Raw genomic sequence first — 17,955 nt, 5'->3', positions numbered from 1 at the left:
GTTAGCGTGTTCTGGCCGAGATGGTTCCTTCAATCAAGTGTTGGCGCCTTCAACTTCTCAAGCCTTCGCGCAGCCACCAGGCACACTAGCAGCAACTGCTGAAGCAAGCCATATCAAATCAATCGACCATGCGCCGGCTATACGGCACGGCATATGGAATGAGGAAATCAGGTGCCTAGATTAGCGTCTCTCGCCAAGACTACATAGTATGTTGCCATCTTCCCTTGTCTTGGCTCTCGTCGATGTGATACTTGATCCTCCCGGTCAACAGAATATCTAACCTACCGGTATAGCTTAACGCTCCGCCAAATCACCACAAGCCGCTTATAGCACCTGTGTTTTTAGATGTCCACCCCAAACTTGGCATCTCCGGACGCCCGTCCTGAGGCCTCCTCGCCTCCCCTGCCCCCTGGCTGGATAGCCAACTGGAGCCCCGAACACAATTCATGGTAAGTAGGAGCGAGGCTTTTACTATTAGACCTGTCCATAACATCGATTTCTTAGGTACTACGTCTTCACTGCTACCGGCGTGACGCAATGGGAGTACCCGAGTGCTCCACCAGATCAACCACAATACTCGCCCGCCCCCGACCACCAGAGCCAGCCTCCGTACGACACCACGGCCGATACACCAGTCCAAGATGGAGATCGTGGCTTGGGGAAAGTTGCACTTGCCATGGGCGGCGGTTACCTGCTTGGACACGGGCGCAAACATGAACAGCATCAACAGCATGGGCTGGGCAAGATGACGCAGTCAATGGCAATGGCCGGTGCGGGTGCGATTGGTGCCAAAATATTCGGGTTATTCGGGAACAAGCAGCAACAACAGCACCAACCGTCACCACCGCCACAACCGCAAGTACATGTGTATCCGGTATACGTACCTGGCCCCCAAGCAGCCCCCTCACCCGGACCTCCGTCGTATTACGGACAGCCTCCGCCCGCAGGGCAGAACTTGGGCCACTACGGTCACACTCCGGATATGACACCGCCTGCCCAACCCTATCATCACGGGGGAATCCAGTCTCCAGTTACTGGTGGTATGGGTGCATTCACACCTCAGAGTGGACCGCCGCTACACATATACGGCGCCGTGTTTGCAGACAGGGACGTCACGCAGATAGTCAAGAGTCTTGTCACCCCGCAGCAGACCGTGACGCTATCCGGAGACACACTGGCTGAGAAGCTTGGGGATCCATGGCCTGAAGCAGAGCGAAAAATGTTCAACGTCTTGTACTCGTACGGCGATCGACCTATGGAGCTTATCGCAGCTGAGTTGGTCATGCCCGTTGCCTGAATGTGAATGATACTTGGACTAACACACACTGAACCGCAGCACGAATACGGCCAACATCGAAATCAAGCACGAGGCCATATCGAGAAAACGTATGGAATTCTGCCAGCCTCCCCCTTCACATATTATCGCCTGCGTATGGGGTTGTGAGAATCCTTTGACGTGAGTACTAAACTAACACATCGACCGAGCTCCACGAGACTAACAATCTTGTAGACAGCCGAGGATCCAGCAGCTGGAAAAAGACGGCGAGATGGAAGGTTCGAAAGAAACTCTTGGACGAGGCGGATTCTGGGACTGGGAACCAAGAACGCTGGTCTGCTATTACAGGACAGAGACTGGAGCTGTCGGGATCGCCTATTGTAGAGAGGGTGGCACGATACGCCTTCCGTGGAACCCTCTTGCCAAGTGGTCGTGATCGAGCATGCACTCCATGAAGAGTTGTAGACCGGATCTGATTCGTTCAAATTGCTGCTTCATTATCGCATGTGCGGATCCCACCAGACGGAAGTTAATAACTAATAACACCCGTTTAATAGTTGTTGAATGCTCAATCTTTTGTCTTCTCGTCGACAACACTTTTCCCCAACGATCAACTAAGCTGGTATAAAACTTGCCTGCCATGCTGAGTGATTAGAGACATCCACAGTCCCGGATCTTTGAGGCTTATCCCTAAGTATATTCATATTGAAAATCGACAACAATAACCCGGCGGGCGAAAAATCAGACCGAGTCGGCAACGCGGCTCTTATAATGCACCGCGTTCCGGATCAAAGCGCGGGAGACGAGAAGCCGTCTGTAAGTCAGCATGAGCTAGAAACATCACAGAGTTGCATCGACACTTGGCGTTGCAGCCGTTTCAAAACCGTTGGTGCCAAAAATATGACTCCCTTAAACCAAACAAGCACGGTAGATAGAAAATTAAAGCACGAGAGTCTGCTCAGCCTTCCGGACCATCAGGGCGGATCATCGGCTCATATGCCAGAGACGGGACATTGGAGTTTCCTAGAGCCGTGTTATTAACGGGCGGACGATCCCTAACGGTTGTGACGTCTCTGGGCCGAGCATGTAAGCTTTGCTTCTTCCAGCGGGACCCTATTGACTACCGATTGGTGGTCGGTAGTTTGATTGACCATCTTAGTAGGGAGGCTGAGCAACTGGCTTGGAGACGATGTTGCTGACAGAGGCAAGTGTAATCTGCTCAATGTTCAAAGTCTAGACATCGTGACGGAAGTTGACAGTCGATCACAGCGGTGTTCTACAGCATGCCGCGTTTCTTGCGCCTCAATGAAGCATTGCATCTGGAGATTAACCTTGAAGGCTCGGTGTTGAGTCAATATGTATAAAATCTCTTCATCGTCAATAGACTGTTCTTCTAGCCAGCCCGTAAACCAAGCGCCAGCTCATCATCAGATCATCCATTGCATCATCTACAGAATCCATCAAGGGAAGCAACATGAAGGCCGCTTGTATTATCACTGCCCTCTTGAGCAGCTTCGCGCTGGCTCACCCCTCAAAGCCAAGGACCTCCAACCATGGCTATCCCAATCCCACCATGGAGCAGCTGAAGGACATCTCCCGTCGAGCTGACGGCACCTTGTCCAACGCGCCTCCTCCTCCAAAGCTGGGCGAGAGCAGCAAGACTGCGTTCCAGGCTCTTGCCTTTGGTGAAGAGTTTGAGCAGGCGTACTTTTCGTCTCTCCTTCAGAATGTCACCGATGGAGTGGTTGGCTATAGGCACCATGGACGGTTCACCAAGGCTGAGCTTGTCAAGGTGTTGGAAAATGTTGTCGCTGTAAGTTTTCAGCCCTCGTGTGTAATTCACTCGCTAGCTTTGACCAACAGCAAGAAGAGCTTCACGCAATCAACGCGATCAACGTCCTGAAGCACTTCAACGTTCCCGCGCCGATGCCCTGCGAATACCACTTCCCCATGAACAACATCGAAGACGCATTTGCACTCGCCGAGAGCTTTACAATGCTTGTTGTGGGAACTCTGCAAGACGTCAGCCAGACACTTGCACAGAACAGAGACAACGGCGTTGTTCGAGCCATCGCCTCGGTCATCGGCCAAGAGGGCGAGCAGGGTGGCTTCTGCCGTACTCTTCTTGGACGGGTGCCTTCTGAGAAGCCTTTCTTGACTACTTCTGTCGGAGCATTCGCATTCTCTTACATCCACAACACGTTTGTTGTTCCGGGCTCTTGCCCGTTCGACATCTCAATGATCAACCTGCCCATCTTTGCCAAGCTCGACGTTAAGGATGGCTCGATGGGTCTCGATGTGAAGCCTAAGGACCAGTATCTCACCCTCACTGCCGACATTAGCACTGCGGGAGGTGCCGAAAAGTTCCTTGGCGGTAATGGAAAGGGCCTGTACCTCACCTACTTCAGCGGCCAACTTCTGCCCATCAGCGAACCCATCACCAACGTCAAGTGGAACAAGGGCCGTATCACTTTTGACGCCTTCTTCCCATTCACGAAGAATGTCATGAAGGGACTGTCTGTCGCGGCCTTGACAACCTCGAACAACTTTACCGCCCCGGGTATGGTCCCTGGGGCTACGATCGCTGCCCCGGCTGTCATTCAGGTCAACGAGAAGCTGTAAGTATACGAACAGTTGGACTTGCAACAGTCAATCTGCTGCCTGATGTGCATGAAGGGGATGGGCGGAGTGTTTTGATCTTGGTTGATGTGTAATATGCTATTATTCTTTACCTTCTAGCTGCAAATACTTCTATCAATTTATGTGCGACTCTCACACCGCGGCTTTTTTAACGGTGATGTGGATGGCGAGGATTCTCTTAAACCGACCTCACATAGCTAAGCAATCATATTTACTTGTAGCCCCTTCAAATTTGACCTGGAGTGATTGTTCATGCCTTGTTTACGGGAGAGTATCAGATGTCGCTCATCACTCTTACCAAGCCTGAAGGAGTCTGAGGAAAAGTAAGATACATCATATGACCCTAGGCGATGGAAAACGTTGAGATATGTATTTTTGTTCGTATGTACATACGGGGTTTCTTCTATTCATTCCGTCGGGCAAAAGCCTTTATCCCTGGCTGTCCATCTATGCACAAGCCTCATGTTGAAATACACGCTCAGAGCTTCGACCGAGAAAGGTCAATACTGAATTCAGCCTTGGCCATATCCCGAAGAGCCCTTCTGAGGATCTTTCCAGACTACAAGAAATTAGCGTCGTATCTTGCCATGCCGTGGGTTTACTTACCGGGTTCTTTGGAATCGCCTCGACAAACCTGACTCCCCCTTTGAGACGCTTATGCTTGGCGACCCTCTCTTCCATCCACTTCACTATCTCTTCTCCAGTGATCTGTGAGCCCTGGGCTTTGACGATGTATGCTCGTGGGACTTCGTCTCCATTGGCTGGGACACCAATGACAGCAGCGTCTGCTATCTCGTGGTGGTCGAGGAGTACAGCCTCCAACTCGGCCGGTGCGACTTGGTTCCCCTTGACCTTGATGAGTTCCTTGATCCTGTCGACAATGTGAAAGATTGCTCCTGGCTCGAAGGACTCCACATAAGCGATGTCGCCAGTCTTAAGCCACCGTGTTCCATCTGGGTCGACAGCAATCGTATCAGCTGTAGCAGTAGGATTCTTCCAGTAACCCTTCATCAGAGTTGGACCTGTAACCCAGAGTTCACCGCGCTCATTTGCCTGTTCCACCACGGTCTTTCCATCCGACTTCATGATCCTCGCTGAACAGTTGGGCGAAAGCTCACCCACTGCCGCGACCTTGCTCTCAACACGAGGGTCCCATGTCATACAGGTGCATGTAACCTCCGTCATGCCCCAGCCCTGTTTCACGATAACACTCGCATCTGGCCACAAGGCTTCGACGCCCTGAGCTACCTCGCGACTGAGAGGTGCAGCGCCAGAATTGACACGTTCGACACTGCTGAGGTCGTACTTCTTGACAATCGGGTGTTTTGAGAGATAGACAAGAATAGGCGGAACACACATGAGGGTCGAGATGCGGAACTGTTGCACGTGCTGCAGCATCTTCTCAAAGTTGAAAGCTGGCATAACGTAGACGGGCACGCCGATGCGGGGGTAGATGGAGACAAAGTATGTCTGCCCATAGGCATGATATATGGGAAGAAAAGCAAGCAATCGGGATCTCTTTCGGAACTCGGCTTCTTCGGGGTCCTTGTTTGCGAGCTCAATGACGCCAGTGCCATTGGCGACGTAAGCCCCGTGGGTGATCTCGACACCTTTGGGGACTCCTGTTGTACCACTGCTGTAGTTGAGACAACAAACAGTGGTCTCTGGGTTGCTTGGCTCTCGCCATTCCCAGGTCTTTGCTCGTTCTTGGTTGCCTAGTAGAAGGTTGGTCCAAGACCGGACACCGCTCACTTGCGTGGCCTGGGTGGGAGCTGAGTGATCGAATGGCGGCAGTACCGAAGGATCCAAGGCAAAGATTTTGTCCGACGGAAGGCCAGCGGCCTTGGCAGCTTCGAGCGCAGTCTCAATTGAAGTCGACACCGTGAATAGAAAGGTACTGCCCGAGTCTTTGAGCTGGTAAGCGAGCTCTCGCGAAGTGAAGCCAGGGTTTGCGCCAGTGAATATTCCCCCGCTCATCAAGATTCCAAGAAACACGCTTGGGAAGTATATATTGTTGGAAGAGAACACGAGGACTCTGTCACCCTCGCGCATGCCTGCATCGATAAGACCAAGTGCAATCTGCTTTGCGAGGAGACGAAACTGAGTCTTGTTGAGGTGGTGAGTCTCTGGTCGATCGGCATCGATGAGAATAGGCTTTTCAGAATCTTCCATAGGACCGGAAGCCGAACCAAAGATCCATTGCTGCAAAGAGCAATCGGGGATTGGCTCCTCCCAGCGTGATCTCAGCGTCATGGTGTTTGTGAGGAGGAAGTTGTAGCTTGTAGGGCTTCAGTGGGTTTTTGTTGAGGAGCTAAGCCAACACAGGCAACCGCAGAGCTTGAGACACGGCTTCTCGGAAGATGTTTTAAAAGAGGTTTCAAGATGAAAAGAGAGACAAAATACACCCACCAACGTCTAGAGACTGCTCTCCAGGCTTTATACCAACTCTTCATCGGCTGGCGCCGCATCGAAATCTCGGAAAAAGCCAAAGTGTGGGGTAAGATCATCAATGCCCTTCTGGGCGCGTCTAACCCCGCAAAATCATCCATGACCTCGGCGTCTGGCTGCAGCCTCCCTTGTTTAAGTCGACGAGAAGAGAAGTGAGCCGAGGCACGTCTCTATAATGATACGTCACCATTGTGTTGGTCACCTGGCTTCGTTTGTGACCGAAGGGGCAAGTGTTGCGTGGGCTGAACTGAGCTGAACAGAGTTAAAGGCTACAAACAGAAATTCGGGATATGCATTTGCTCCAACGGTATAGTTGCTATTCTCATAATGAAAGAAACCCCGTAGTCCACGACCTCCTTGGCGGCAATGGCTGAGGGCATGATGGCTCCCAGTCCCACCACACCCCTCGCTCTTCTCTCTCAAGATGGAAGTTCCGCGACCACGGAACTGTCAACTTCCGCTGGCTCTTCCTTGCGAGGAAGATTCGCGATGACAAGGTATAATACATTCTATGGGTCTTGTTAGCATATTCCCCAAGAGTTTGAATGCGGCTTCTTACGCTCTGAAACAGCTGTCCCCATCCACCAGAAGAAATCTTGTCCTCGTCTTTTGATGCACGCTGATCTTTTTCCTCATCATCACTCGAATCATCAGTCTGTTTCTTCTTCTCTCTCTTCTTCTCTTGCTTCTTCTGTTCCTTTTCGCTATCTGAATCTCGATCAGAGTCTGCCTTGCTAGCACTGCTCTCTGCCTCAGCAGGTTTCGCACGCCCATACTTCCAACGACCACCAGTGAGCAAGGCCACGATATCACCACTAGAAGCCGGATGATTCGGATCGGCATACCGCGACCGAAACTCGGGTTTGGGTAGCATGTTGGCCACTGAGTGATCTGGATTCTTCCTGATCCACTTGGCCTGCCCACGCCTATCCATGTACTCATCGAGCCACTTCTCTGCATTGTCAAGTTTCTTTTTCTTCTTCGCCTCGCTTTCTCTGCCTTTGGAAATCTCGTCCAGTGACGGAAAGGTGAGTGGTGCTGGTTCAGGCCAAGAAACAGTGCCTTTGGATGGCTTCATGTTGTCTTGAAACTGGTACTTGAACTTCTCCAAGCTTTCCTTGCCCGAGGCTTTCTGCATCACTATGTCCTTCATCTGTTGAGTTAAAGGTGGCGACTCAACCGGCCGGCCATCCAAGGCGACCGCAGATACAAGCTCGTCGTCGTTGGTGTTGGGGCTCCAGGTCACGACGAGACACACAAGACCACGCGGAGCAAAGAACTCTGCGTTGACATGGTCCAAGAATTTGTTTGACTTGAATCGACTGTGCGCCTCGACCGTCATGAAACTCAACACGTCGATACTGGCACCAATGAACATCGAAAAGGGCTCGGGAGCAGCCATGCTGGCAAGACCAGTCAAGTTGATGGCATAGAGATATGGGTTCGGCTCCAAGGACTTGTTGAACGAATCGATCAGGTCAAGAAATGTTTCTTGGTCGATACCAACGTCTGCCAGTACTGGGGCATACGCTCGCACAAACCCGCGACCTCTATCCTTCGGGCGTCGCTGAGGTAGGATGACGGGCAACGCGAGTTTCGTGTTGGTTTCTGTTTGGCACTCAAAGGGGTGTCTCTGAAGAAAAGCCTTGGCGACGTCTTTGGGCTCTTTTGGTTCCTTTGGTTCCTCCGGCTTTGGCTTCTGCAGCTTATTGCGCACCTTGGACTCTTCGGGCTCGTGAGGCTCCTTGGGTTCTGTAGACACATCGAGCTCCTTGGGGGACTGCGGGCGTTCCTCCCGTACCGCTTCTTGGCCGACAGCGTCCAGCTCCCAAATGGCCTCATTCAGCTGTGCGGCGATGGGAACTTCATCTGGCTGTCGGGTCACAGGCGCATTCTGTTTCTTTTTCGCTTCCTTCTTCTGTCGTCGGTAGTGGATGGCTTCGGAGACGAATCCGATGCTTGCAGCCGTCAATCTAACGAGGTCATCGACTGGGTCATCCTTCTTCTTGATGAGGCCCCCGGGGCGGCTGATGTTTTTGTCTCTCTCACGAATAGCCTCTTGGACTAATCTAGAGGTGATCTTGGGTGCCACCGTCTTGTCTTGTTTTGGTGTACTGAAGACTATTAACACGGCACTGGTGTTACATGATTGAGCACATGTATTTACCTCATATTGGGATGGTGGTAAGCGATGTTGCTGAAATTTGAAGCTGTTCATGTCAGTCTTGCTTGAGACAAGATCTCAACACTCTTTTATGCAAATTTCGCAAAACACACCGCCTCATTGCTTTGCCTGACGGGGCGTAATTTGTTTCCAGAATACTTCGAGATTGAGGCATCCGACGGTGAAACTGAAGAACACTCGTCATTAAACGGGAACGAGGCATGACGAATGCATCCCAATCCTTCTTTCTGGGCGTGATCTTGGCGTTTAGCGGCCAATCGACAGAGAGTACCCACGGCGCCCGCGGGGAGCGAAAGATCTTGGCGTAAGACTTGCACACGAAGGAGCCAAGATCGCCCGATGAAGCATGGCAGCTCGAATGGAGCCCTGTCTCAAAATTAAAGTTTAGATATACGCGTTTGTGATAAGCTTCTTGTCCCTGCTTGGCGTATATGTTGTCTTGTAGTGGCATCAGAACTATGGCTTTGACGATAGGAAGGCTATTTTTGACAGTGGATTCCTCCGTTGTTGATTTGTCCAGGTACGTATTGGAATCTTGCCCTCCACGCTTTCACTACAAAGTTGCGAGACAAGCAAGCTCCTTACACAACCAAGAACCGCGATGCCACAAATGGCTGGACTACAGAAAATCGCTGTGCATGGGCATGGGCGTTAGCGATCTCAACACAGTCCAGTTGTAAGGGGTGCACTCGACGTCACTGGAAGAGTGCTGTGGTCTTGAAGTTGATTCGACAAGCGCACATGTCGACATTTCACCTCTATTGGCAGCACACAGACACAGCCATGTTCATGCCGCTGACTGGCATGAATAGTCCATTGCCACCTGAAGCTAAGCAATACGCCCCACGCGTCATCAAGGCACCACCTTGGAGATGTTTAGCATGTGTTGGTTACTAGCCTTGTGAGGCCATCCTTGCAGCGCACAATGCCGCCAATTCGAGGCAAAGAGAAATGCAATCCGTGATTGTTGATTTGTCGCCAGTTGTCCTGCATCTTCAGCCGCTGATGTCAGCTCTACAGAATATGTTTCATTTTTATTGAACAATCCAGCATACATGAAAGGCCATATTCTTCAGCTCGAGTTCCAAAGATGCAGCTCTTGCTCGTTCTTCTTCTTTCTCTTTTGGAAATTGTTTCGATATGGCGACCCTGGGCATAGTACTCAACTCAGCCCTCGACTCAGCCCCGCTGATCACGGCCGAGGTTTCATTTTTGCTAGGGATCGTCGCACACCTGGCAATCAGGCCGTTCGAAATCGACAGCCAAGCCTGGGCCATTGTTTTTGCCTATTTGGGCGTGATTACCACCCTCCTGCTTACTTACATCCAACTATGCAAGTTCACCCTTATCGGGGCAATTTTGAGAGCAGCATTGGCCTCGAATGCCTTCAATGTTGGTCTTGCGAGCAGTATTCTCATCTATCGAGCTCTCTTTCACCGGCTTCACCGTTTTCCAGGCCCGTTCCCGGCCAAGCTTTCGCGTTTCTATGCTATGAAAAATGCCGCGAAAGCATTGAAAGCCAACGAAGAAGTCCAGAAGCTGCACGAGATCTACGGGGACTTTGTTCGAGTTGGTATGCTTGTACATCATAAGCCTGCAACACGAACAGCAGCTGACTGGGAGTGGTGCAGGGCCTCGTGAAATCTCCATCACTCGTAAAAGTGCCATCTCAATCATCTACGAGCCACCAAATCAATGCACAAGATCAACATGGTATAGCCAAGTGTCGGACGATGTGAGAAAGATCTCGCTTCATACCACTCGTGAATTGGCAGCCCATAAACTCCGGAAGAAGGCATGGATGAGAGGCCTAGGCTTTAGAGGTACGAGATTGAATACCCAAACAAGAGTCTGTACTGACAAGAAGCGATCTAGCCCTTGCCGTATACGAAGAGAAGATCGCGTCGAAAGTAGAAATCTTGATGTCTCGAATTGCAGAGAAACAAGGCACACCAATGGACATGACTCTATACGCAGCCTTCTTTGGATTCGACGTGATGGGTCAAGTTGGTAAGCCAATCTCATCCTGAATCTTCTGACATGACATTAATCATTCGCTCTATCAGGCTTCTCCAAGGACTTCAACATGCTGGACTCAGGTCACAAGCACCCAGCCATACAAGCCTTGCATGAGAACATGGCTGCCGTTGGCGTACTTTCAACAGTACCTTGGCTTATGTCTATGCTCGGCAAGATCCCAGGAGCTACTGGGAGCTACGCAAGATTCGCAGACTGGTGCGCACGAGAGCTTCAAGCGAAACGTGCTGTAAGTTATGTCACTGTTCAATCTCCTAGACATTTAGCTGACCTCATTTAAGATCGACAACAAGAACAAAGAAACCCTCAAAGATCGCGACCCGAGAGATGTCATCTCCTGGTTGCTCAGGGCTGAAGACGAGAATGACCGCTCTGCCCCTCCTGGAGAGGGAGCTTTTCAGGAAGACTCTCGTCTCATGATTGTTGCTGGCAGGTAAGCCGTCAAGCGATAGCCCTCTATCCATGGTAATTGCTAATGATTGTAGTGATACAACGGCAGTAGCCTTGACGAACGCGTAGGCCATCATTTTCACCCAAACTCTCGATGAACCATGCTAATCATGCCCAGGCTATTCTTCTTGACCAGGTACCCAACATGTTATCGAAAGCTACAAGCAGCTGTCCAAGCTCAGTTTCCCAAGGGAGTCAAAGACTGGACCTACGAAAAGACCAAGTCGATACCATATCTCGAATACGTCATTCATGAAACACTGCGGTTGAAACCGTCAGCGCCCGGAGGCCTTTCTCGCTTGACACCCCCACAAGGTCTCCAGATCGACGAGGTCTTCATCCCTGGCGACACTATAGTCTCTGTTCCCACTTACACCATCCAGCGAGACGAGCGATATTGGGAGAATGCCCTCGAGTTCAGACCCGAACGCTGGGAGAGTGTGAACCCGGAGAAGGTGGCGTGGATTCCATTCTCAAGAGGTCAGTATAGCTGCCCTGGAAAGAACCTCGCTTTCATGGAACTCCGTATGGTTCTTGGTCGTATTGCTCTCGAGTACAGTTTGGCCTTCCCTCCTGGGGATGATGGAGAGGCCTTCGATAAGGGAGCCAGGGATACCTTCACCCTGAATGTGCCAGAGCTACCTATTATATTCACGCCGATCAACTGAGAGGTCACGGGGCTCCTAGACAAGGGGTTTCTGGTGGAAGGGCATACACCGAAGATGCTTCGAGAAGAGTCACTGCTCGAATGATAAATAGAACATGGTAGCCGTTTGATGATTTGATCAGTGGATTAATGCAAACATTGTATCTAGCCAACCATTCCAAGACTGTTGCTCACATCTAGTGCCTCAAGGAGCTGCACGCCCTTGGCTGAAGGGAGTTTGTTCACAACACTTGTCCACCATTACCCGACAACAGCAACGTCTAAACGACCCGTGAAGCAACAACTTTCTGAACCCGACGTCTCGGTATTGGGTTTCATTATTGTCCGCAATGACGTCTCCAAAAGCAGCCATTTGTGGCTGATGGTTCCTCCTGGAGCCATCATTGCGGACAATAATGAAACTGAATACCGCATCACATCGGACGTGGTTTTGGGGCTCATGCCAGAGGGTTATCGAACTGTCATTGATGGCCGCACTTCCCTTCATAGAAATAGCGAGCGCTAGCCACAGTATCAAAGAACGCAGATATTAGTCAAGAACACAGCTAATTACTATGCTCTTTGCTAACCATGTTTGCTATTGTGTCCAGCACTCTCTGCCTTTATCGATGAAGAAGTGAACCGACAACAGCGCTTGCCTCTCCGATAGTGAAACTCATTGTCTGTCCAGCGTTATATGATCGAGCCGTCGGCGTCGCTTTTCGTTGGTCGCGCCTCTTGCTGGTGTTGGGGATTGGGTGTCCGTCTCGGCGTGTTTCCTTTTCTTGCTTATCGAAACATTCGCTGCTGGCGGCGACTTGGTATCAATATTCGACAAGGGCGGAGAGGACGGGGTGACGCGGAGTGGCTTTCCAACAAATGGGCCCGTCCGTACTCCGAGCCTCAGAGCGACAGTCTGTTTCGATGCAGCGTGTGACACCATGTCACAACTCTGCGGAGTATTGGCCGATGCCGTCGTTAACGATCGCTCGGACGAGGTGCTGCTGTCGGAATCGTAGAGGCCATCGAGGGCAGCCCGGCGCATCTCTTCTCTCAGGCCTGGTGGGGTGTGTCCCGGTCGGATGTCATCGGCCGTAGCTGTTCCATACATACTACGGCGAATTTCTTGTCGAAAGATAGCGAGCTCTAGGCATCTGTGTAGCCTTTCGACAAACTCGGGGTCGTGTGATTGATTGGATGTCGGCGTAGAAGGGGCGTTAACGAGGTGCGAGCCAGCGGTCTCGACAGGATCTGGAAGAAACTAGGGGAAAAGTTAGACGCGAGACCATCGTAGGGAGGGAGAAGTCACACATCACAGGTCTGGTTCTCGTAAAGAATTGCTTCGACCAGTCGCCATGGTGCTGGATGGTGCGGAGCGCGTGGTTCAGGTGTTAGAGAGTTGCATGGTTCAGATGTCGGCATGTCGCCTTGAACAAATAATTTGGCGAGTTTCAAACAAAAGCTATATCGCAAGCATTTTGCCAACTAGATCCCAGCGATATTGAGCGACTAGGATGTTGATGCGCCGGCTTATTGACTGATTGATGTGGGAGGCCGACCATCCAGAGGCCGGCCTCCAAGAACTGGGAGGCGACCCAGCCGCGTGAGTGTTGTGATGCCGGTATGGAACAATTTTGGCCCGTCACCGGCCGGAACAAATGTGCCCGATCTTCCACCATCCTTGCCCGGGGTCGTTCGGCCGGCCCCACACGACGATAGCGTCATCCCATTATTCAACGGCTTATCGAGCTTCCAGAGCAATCCTGTGGCACACGTTTGAACTCGTCCAATGGCCTCGAGCCCTGCTAGTAGCGAGGTTACGAATGAAGACCCGACAGGGCCACTTTCGCCAGCCTCTCATGCCACGATAACAATCACACCTCACAATGCCGAGGCCAGACTTGCTTTCTCAGAGGTTGTGGACTGGCTCGTTGAAAAGTCTCAGGAGGGCCAAGATGATAACGATGCAAGCTCTGAGAGCAACGCAAGAAATCACGCGATGGGCTACATATGGTCACCACTCAGGCATGTTCGAGATCCAGGAGTTGGGAAGCTCATAGAACAGATGAATACTGGCCAGCTCTCATCGTCATCCCCAAGCTCGTCTTTCAGCCATCATTCGCCGACCCAAAATTCCGGTGCCGCCGTTGCCGTAGAGGAGGACCATCCTGACACATACATCCGGGCTGGCTGTTACTACATTGATCTCAGACGTCTACCAGGGAGCCCTTTTCGTGGGTGGTCAGCTGGAAGACGAGGAGCACGCAAGGGGCACAATGAGTTTGTATTATGCTTGCAGAACTCAGCCCTGCAGGGCATCCGACAGCATCACGCCCTCTTCCAAATCCATGAGACTGGCAGAATTCTTTTAAGGAAGTTGTCAGATCAGGGCTTTGTAGAAGTTGACGGTGACACTTTGCAACCGAGAGAATTTCGCGTCTTAAACAAGCACTCTTCCTTTATCCGACTAGGTCAACTGAAGTATGAGGTTGCATACACACGCTTCAGCACCACAAAAGAGTACACCGAAAGGCTCACCCAGTACATACTGCAGTCTATCGATAGCCATTCTATCACCCTTGACCTAAGTCTAACTCCTACTCCAGCAGCCGGAAACAGCATTCAGGTTGGCCAGTGGACTCTCACCAATGCAGGAACCGTCGGCTTAGGGGGCGAGGGGCGTGTGAGCGTGGCGATCAACAAGACTGGAGAGGTCGTCGCCTTGAAGAGAATGTCTGTGTCAAAAATCAGAAACACTCTAGAGAGGCGCCAGAACACACTTGAGGTCCTCACACGAATCGCAAACACGGCAAAGAACAATAGCATTGTGCGACTTCGGGAAGTCATTACGGATGACCCCAGAGCAAACAATGACACAGCAGACGTGTGGTTTGCGTTGACGCCTTTTGCACGCGGAATATTATCTCAGTGGAGAGCACCTGTGCAGTCAGTTTTTGCCCCGTGGGTGAAACTGCGACGCTGACCCCCCTACTCAGACGAGACATGGCTCAGACAATGATTGTGTCCTTGCTGGAGGCAGCCGACTTTCTTCACGCCAACAAATGGATCCACGGGGACATTAAGCCCCCAAACATTGGGCTTCATCACTGGAACTCGGAAAATGCGTCCATTGTGCTTCTTGACACAGAAGACGCTATCTATGCGCCCCAAGATTATGCACTTTCAACACCAGGGTGCTCCGGGACAGTGGGGTGGTTGTCACCAGAGCGGGAGATGGGGCAATTCGATTACTCAACGGATGTCTGGGTCATAGGTGTCGTAGCTTTACGGATGCTCCTCGGGAAGCATCCATGGCAGTTCAGCATCAATCCTTGGCGTCAAGGACAAGAGTTTGAGAGCTATCGTGAGCGTTTTCATACTGAGTACGATCGGGTGACAGAAGTGATCACCTCAAACTATCCTGGTAAGTTGTATGCTCTAGCTTACGAAGCGATGTGAACACGGCACTAGGAAAGCTCGGAACAGCGATACTCCAGATGATTCGACATCCCCATGCACGTGTCGAAGAGCAGGCTCAGAGAAGACCCAGTTGTCGAGAGATTCTCAAGGTCTTGGGGGGCTCAGAAACCAAAACTGAGAGTCTAGATGGTCCGTCAACCAAACGAAGTCGTTTGGATGGGTGATGTGCCATACTTGAGTATCAGTGGAGGCCTCAAGGGAGTACAGCATCACCCACCCTGTGGCTTTGATGCATCATTATGCACACAGCTTCTCACTGCCATGAAGCGTCACTATCATGTTTTTTGAACCAGCAAGCGGACCATGAAGTTCAGTGCCTTCATCTTCCGTCTTGACCACCCGTTTGTGACTTTGACATGAATGTGCAATAGGTGAGCTGAGAATATCCATTTCGGAGATGTTCTCACATCCGATTGGAATACTCGTGTCTCAGCCACAAAGGGTTGGCGGCTGGCGCGGCAAACGTAAACTCTCATGGCTTTAATGCCATTCATTACATGGCGTTCCCTTGGCTAGACCAATTCCGTTTTCGTTCTGCAGCTACTTGTGTGATACTGCATTTTACTGGGGACTCAGCTCCCATTGGAATTGGTTAGGGTACATCGCCGACCTCGTCAACGCAGCCGAGCTTTAGTGGCCGTCAGCATGGCCAGATGGGAAAAGCCACGTCAATAGGGGGTTGCAGGCCTTTGTATCACTCACACTCTTTGAGGTAACGTTGAAGGGAGTTGTAGACGTGAAATAATATGAGACTCTAACAGATATTGATGCTTTGCACTAGAGTCGGATAACCGGAATGTCTGCTGACATGGCTGAGACTGAATAGGAACCAACCCGAGCAACAACTTCACGCCCAGACACGGAAAGGGAACCAACACTCTCTTGGCCCTTGCGCAGGGCATTCCCAACTGTCACACGTCGCATCCCAGCCTCATATTTGAGGCATTTCCCACGGGCGGGGTAAAGTTTGCGCATTGTTTGTCACATGTAACCAACCAACCCAGGTCCAGAGGCTGCCTGCCAAGATGCAATAACGTGGAGTAGTTCCCGCGTGGGAAGAGGCAAGGGACAAGGGGGCCTTTGACCGGGAATACTGCAGCCCCGCGTCCAACCGAGCGTGTCAGATAAATGATATGACAGTAACTGTGTTCTTCTTGGCTCTTTTTCCGAGTGTCAACTGTCTGTAAAGATGTCCGAGAAACAAGCAACGAAGGAGACCGAGGCCTCTGCGGTCCCGCAGGCGCAGAATGAACCTCTCCCCGGTGTTTTACCCGCCAAGCACTGGGCCCAGATAGCACAGGTATGCGCAGATCAGCGGAGAAAGACACAATTAGCGAGAAAGCTAATCCTATTACCAGCAGACCCAGGACCCAGATGACGATACGGATTCAGCTTTTGAGGATAACGCCAGTAGCACGGCTTCTTTGTCTTCATCTATCCTTCAGTATCGGACGATCCACGGCCGGACGTACCACAGCGATCGGGGAAACGCCGAGTATTGGTAATGGTGACATGTCCCCAGTAACAGCTCAGAACCTAACCTTGTCTTTCCAGGGCATCAAATGATGAGAGGCAGAATGAAGCACTGGATATCATGTGAGCTTGGCTTTTCCGCACTTAGGTATGATAAAGCTAACAATCTTCAACAGTCATCATGTTCTCACACTCTCTCACGATGGCAAACTTCATCTAGCGCCTTTGAAAGATAACGTTGAGGTGTGTTTATTCCCTAGACCTATCAAATCCGCAGTCTAACTGTGTATTAGAAAGTCATCGACATAGGAACAGGCACAGGTGAGTCTTTTTAATACTCACAAGATTGAATACTCCGCCTCTTGAGGCTAATATGACTGATTGTGAAGGCATCTGGGCAATGTAAGCTTCACAGGTCTCCCTCTTAAGTTCAAATAGTGACCGTTAACACGCAGCGACTTTGCCGACGCGCACCCCAGCGCAAAAGTAGTTGGCACAGAAATCTCGCCCATACAACCTAGCTGGGTGCCACCGAACCTTGAGTTGTGAGTCTGGACCGGGCATTTGTCTCGCCTTTTACAGTAGCTGACATGGCTTCCAGTCAAATGGATGACTGTACGCAAGAATGGACCTTTGGAGAGAACTCTTACGATTTTGTGCATATCCGATGGCTTTTCGGAAGCATCATGGACTGGACCGCTCTCTTCAAGCAGGCTTACAAGACTCTGAAGCCTGGCGGATACATCGAGACCCAAGAACCTTCTATCCGCTTTGAGAGCGACGACGGTACCGTGAACGAAAAGACCGCTATGGGCCAGTTTGGCAAGATTTTTGTTGAAGGGGGCAAGAAGATGGGCCGTACCATGACAGTCTTGGAAGATGGTATTCAGCGCAAGGCGTTGGAGGAGGCTGGGTTCGAGGCGATCGAAGAAGCCAACTTTAAGGTTCGTTCAACCACTGAAGTAGATCACTTCAAGCTTCTAACTCTGCATAGACTCCCATCGGATCCTGGCCACATGACCCAAAGCAGAAGGAGATTGCGAGGTTCCAGCAGCTCGCTGTTGAGCAAGATACAGAGGGAACAATGATGTATGTGGCGGCCCTGGCTGGTTGGTCCAAAGAAGAGGTCACTGTCTACATTGCTCAACTTCGGCGAGAGTTCCGATCCAAGGCTATACATGGATACTACCGGCGCAAGATTCTCTGGGCACGGAAACCGGAGACATTTGACGGATAGTGGATATTATCTGAGGACTGTTTTTAGGTTTGTATCGAAGATTGGCGTAATTTGCGGCTTTAGTTTTGCTGCGTTTCAAATCG

General features: G+C 51.1%; 7 protein-coding genes and 1 pseudogene across 8 annotated transcripts, besides 1 other annotated feature; 5 read left to right on the top strand and 3 right to left on the bottom strand.

The window, feature by feature from the left end:
* Positions 1-345: 345 nt before the first annotated feature.
* Positions 346-1,297, top strand: NCS54_01311700 (WW domain-containing protein; the record flags this gene model as incomplete). Its single annotated transcript, XM_053158328.1, has 2 exons — positions 346-449; positions 505-1,297. The coding sequence occupies 2 exons, from the start codon at positions 346-348 to the stop codon at positions 1,295-1,297; spliced, it is 897 nt and encodes a 298-aa protein (XP_053014303.1).
* Positions 1,298-2,750: 1,453 nt separating this feature from the next.
* Positions 2,751-3,898, top strand: NCS54_01311600 (Hypothetical protein; the record flags this gene model as incomplete). Its single annotated transcript, XM_053158327.1, has 2 exons — positions 2,751-3,089; positions 3,140-3,898. The coding sequence occupies 2 exons, from the start codon at positions 2,751-2,753 to the stop codon at positions 3,896-3,898; spliced, it is 1,098 nt and encodes a 365-aa protein (XP_053014302.1).
* Positions 3,899-4,394: 496 nt separating this feature from the next.
* On the bottom strand, positions 4,395-6,169 carry NCS54_01311500 (Hypothetical protein; the record flags this gene model as incomplete). The annotated part of the gene is made up of 2 exons (XM_053158326.1): positions 4,395-4,475; positions 4,523-6,169. The coding sequence occupies 2 exons, from the start codon at positions 6,167-6,169 to the stop codon at positions 4,395-4,397; spliced, it is 1,728 nt and encodes a 575-aa protein (XP_053014301.1).
* Positions 6,170-6,783: 614 nt separating this feature from the next.
* On the bottom strand, positions 6,784-8,536 carry NCS54_01311400 (Hypothetical protein; the record flags this gene model as incomplete). The annotated part of the gene is made up of 3 exons (XM_053158325.1): positions 6,784-6,873; positions 6,924-8,478; positions 8,532-8,536. The coding sequence occupies 3 exons, from the start codon at positions 8,534-8,536 to the stop codon at positions 6,784-6,786; spliced, it is 1,650 nt and encodes a 549-aa protein (XP_053014300.1).
* Positions 8,537-9,626: 1,090 nt separating this feature from the next.
* Positions 9,627-11,704, top strand: NCS54_01311300 (annotated as a pseudogene). Its single transcript has 7 exons — positions 9,627-10,122; positions 10,181-10,372; positions 10,425-10,559; positions 10,616-10,815; positions 10,868-11,019; positions 11,072-11,101; positions 11,155-11,704.
* Positions 9,627-11,704: a sequence feature.
* Positions 11,705-12,358: 654 nt separating this feature from the next.
* On the bottom strand, positions 12,359-13,104 carry NCS54_01311200 (Hypothetical protein; the record flags this gene model as incomplete). Its single annotated transcript, XM_053158324.1, has 2 exons — positions 12,359-12,943; positions 12,994-13,104. 2 exons carry the CDS (start codon positions 13,102-13,104, stop codon positions 12,359-12,361), a joined length of 696 nt encoding a protein of 231 aa, XP_053014299.1.
* A 361-nt stretch (positions 13,105-13,465) lies between these two features.
* Positions 13,466-15,141, top strand: NCS54_01311100 (Autophagy-related protein 1; the record flags this gene model as incomplete). The annotated part of the gene is made up of 2 exons (XM_053158323.1): positions 13,466-14,628; positions 14,679-15,141. The coding sequence occupies exons 1-2, from the start codon at positions 13,472-13,474 to the stop codon at positions 15,139-15,141; spliced, it is 1,620 nt and encodes a 539-aa protein (XP_053014298.1). The 5' UTR covers positions 13,466-13,471.
* A 1,210-nt stretch (positions 15,142-16,351) lies between these two features.
* On the top strand, positions 16,352-17,872 carry NCS54_01311000 (Hypothetical protein; the record flags this gene model as incomplete). The annotated part of the gene is made up of 9 exons (XM_053158322.1): positions 16,352-16,462; positions 16,521-16,663; positions 16,717-16,758; positions 16,812-16,878; positions 16,929-16,956; positions 17,025-17,037; positions 17,091-17,180; positions 17,237-17,579; positions 17,630-17,872. 9 exons carry the CDS (start codon positions 16,352-16,354, stop codon positions 17,870-17,872), a joined length of 1,080 nt encoding a protein of 359 aa, XP_053014297.1.
* Positions 17,873-17,955: the final 83 nt, after the last annotated feature.

Source organism: Fusarium falciforme, chromosome 11, assembly GCF_026873545.1.
Source record: "Fusarium falciforme chromosome 11, complete sequence".
In the NCBI taxonomy this organism is placed as follows: Eukaryota; Fungi; Ascomycota; class Sordariomycetes; order Hypocreales; family Nectriaceae; genus Fusarium; species Fusarium falciforme.
The sequence above is the reverse complement of the archived record's forward strand: the minus strand, read 5'-3'. Positions and strand labels throughout refer to the sequence as shown.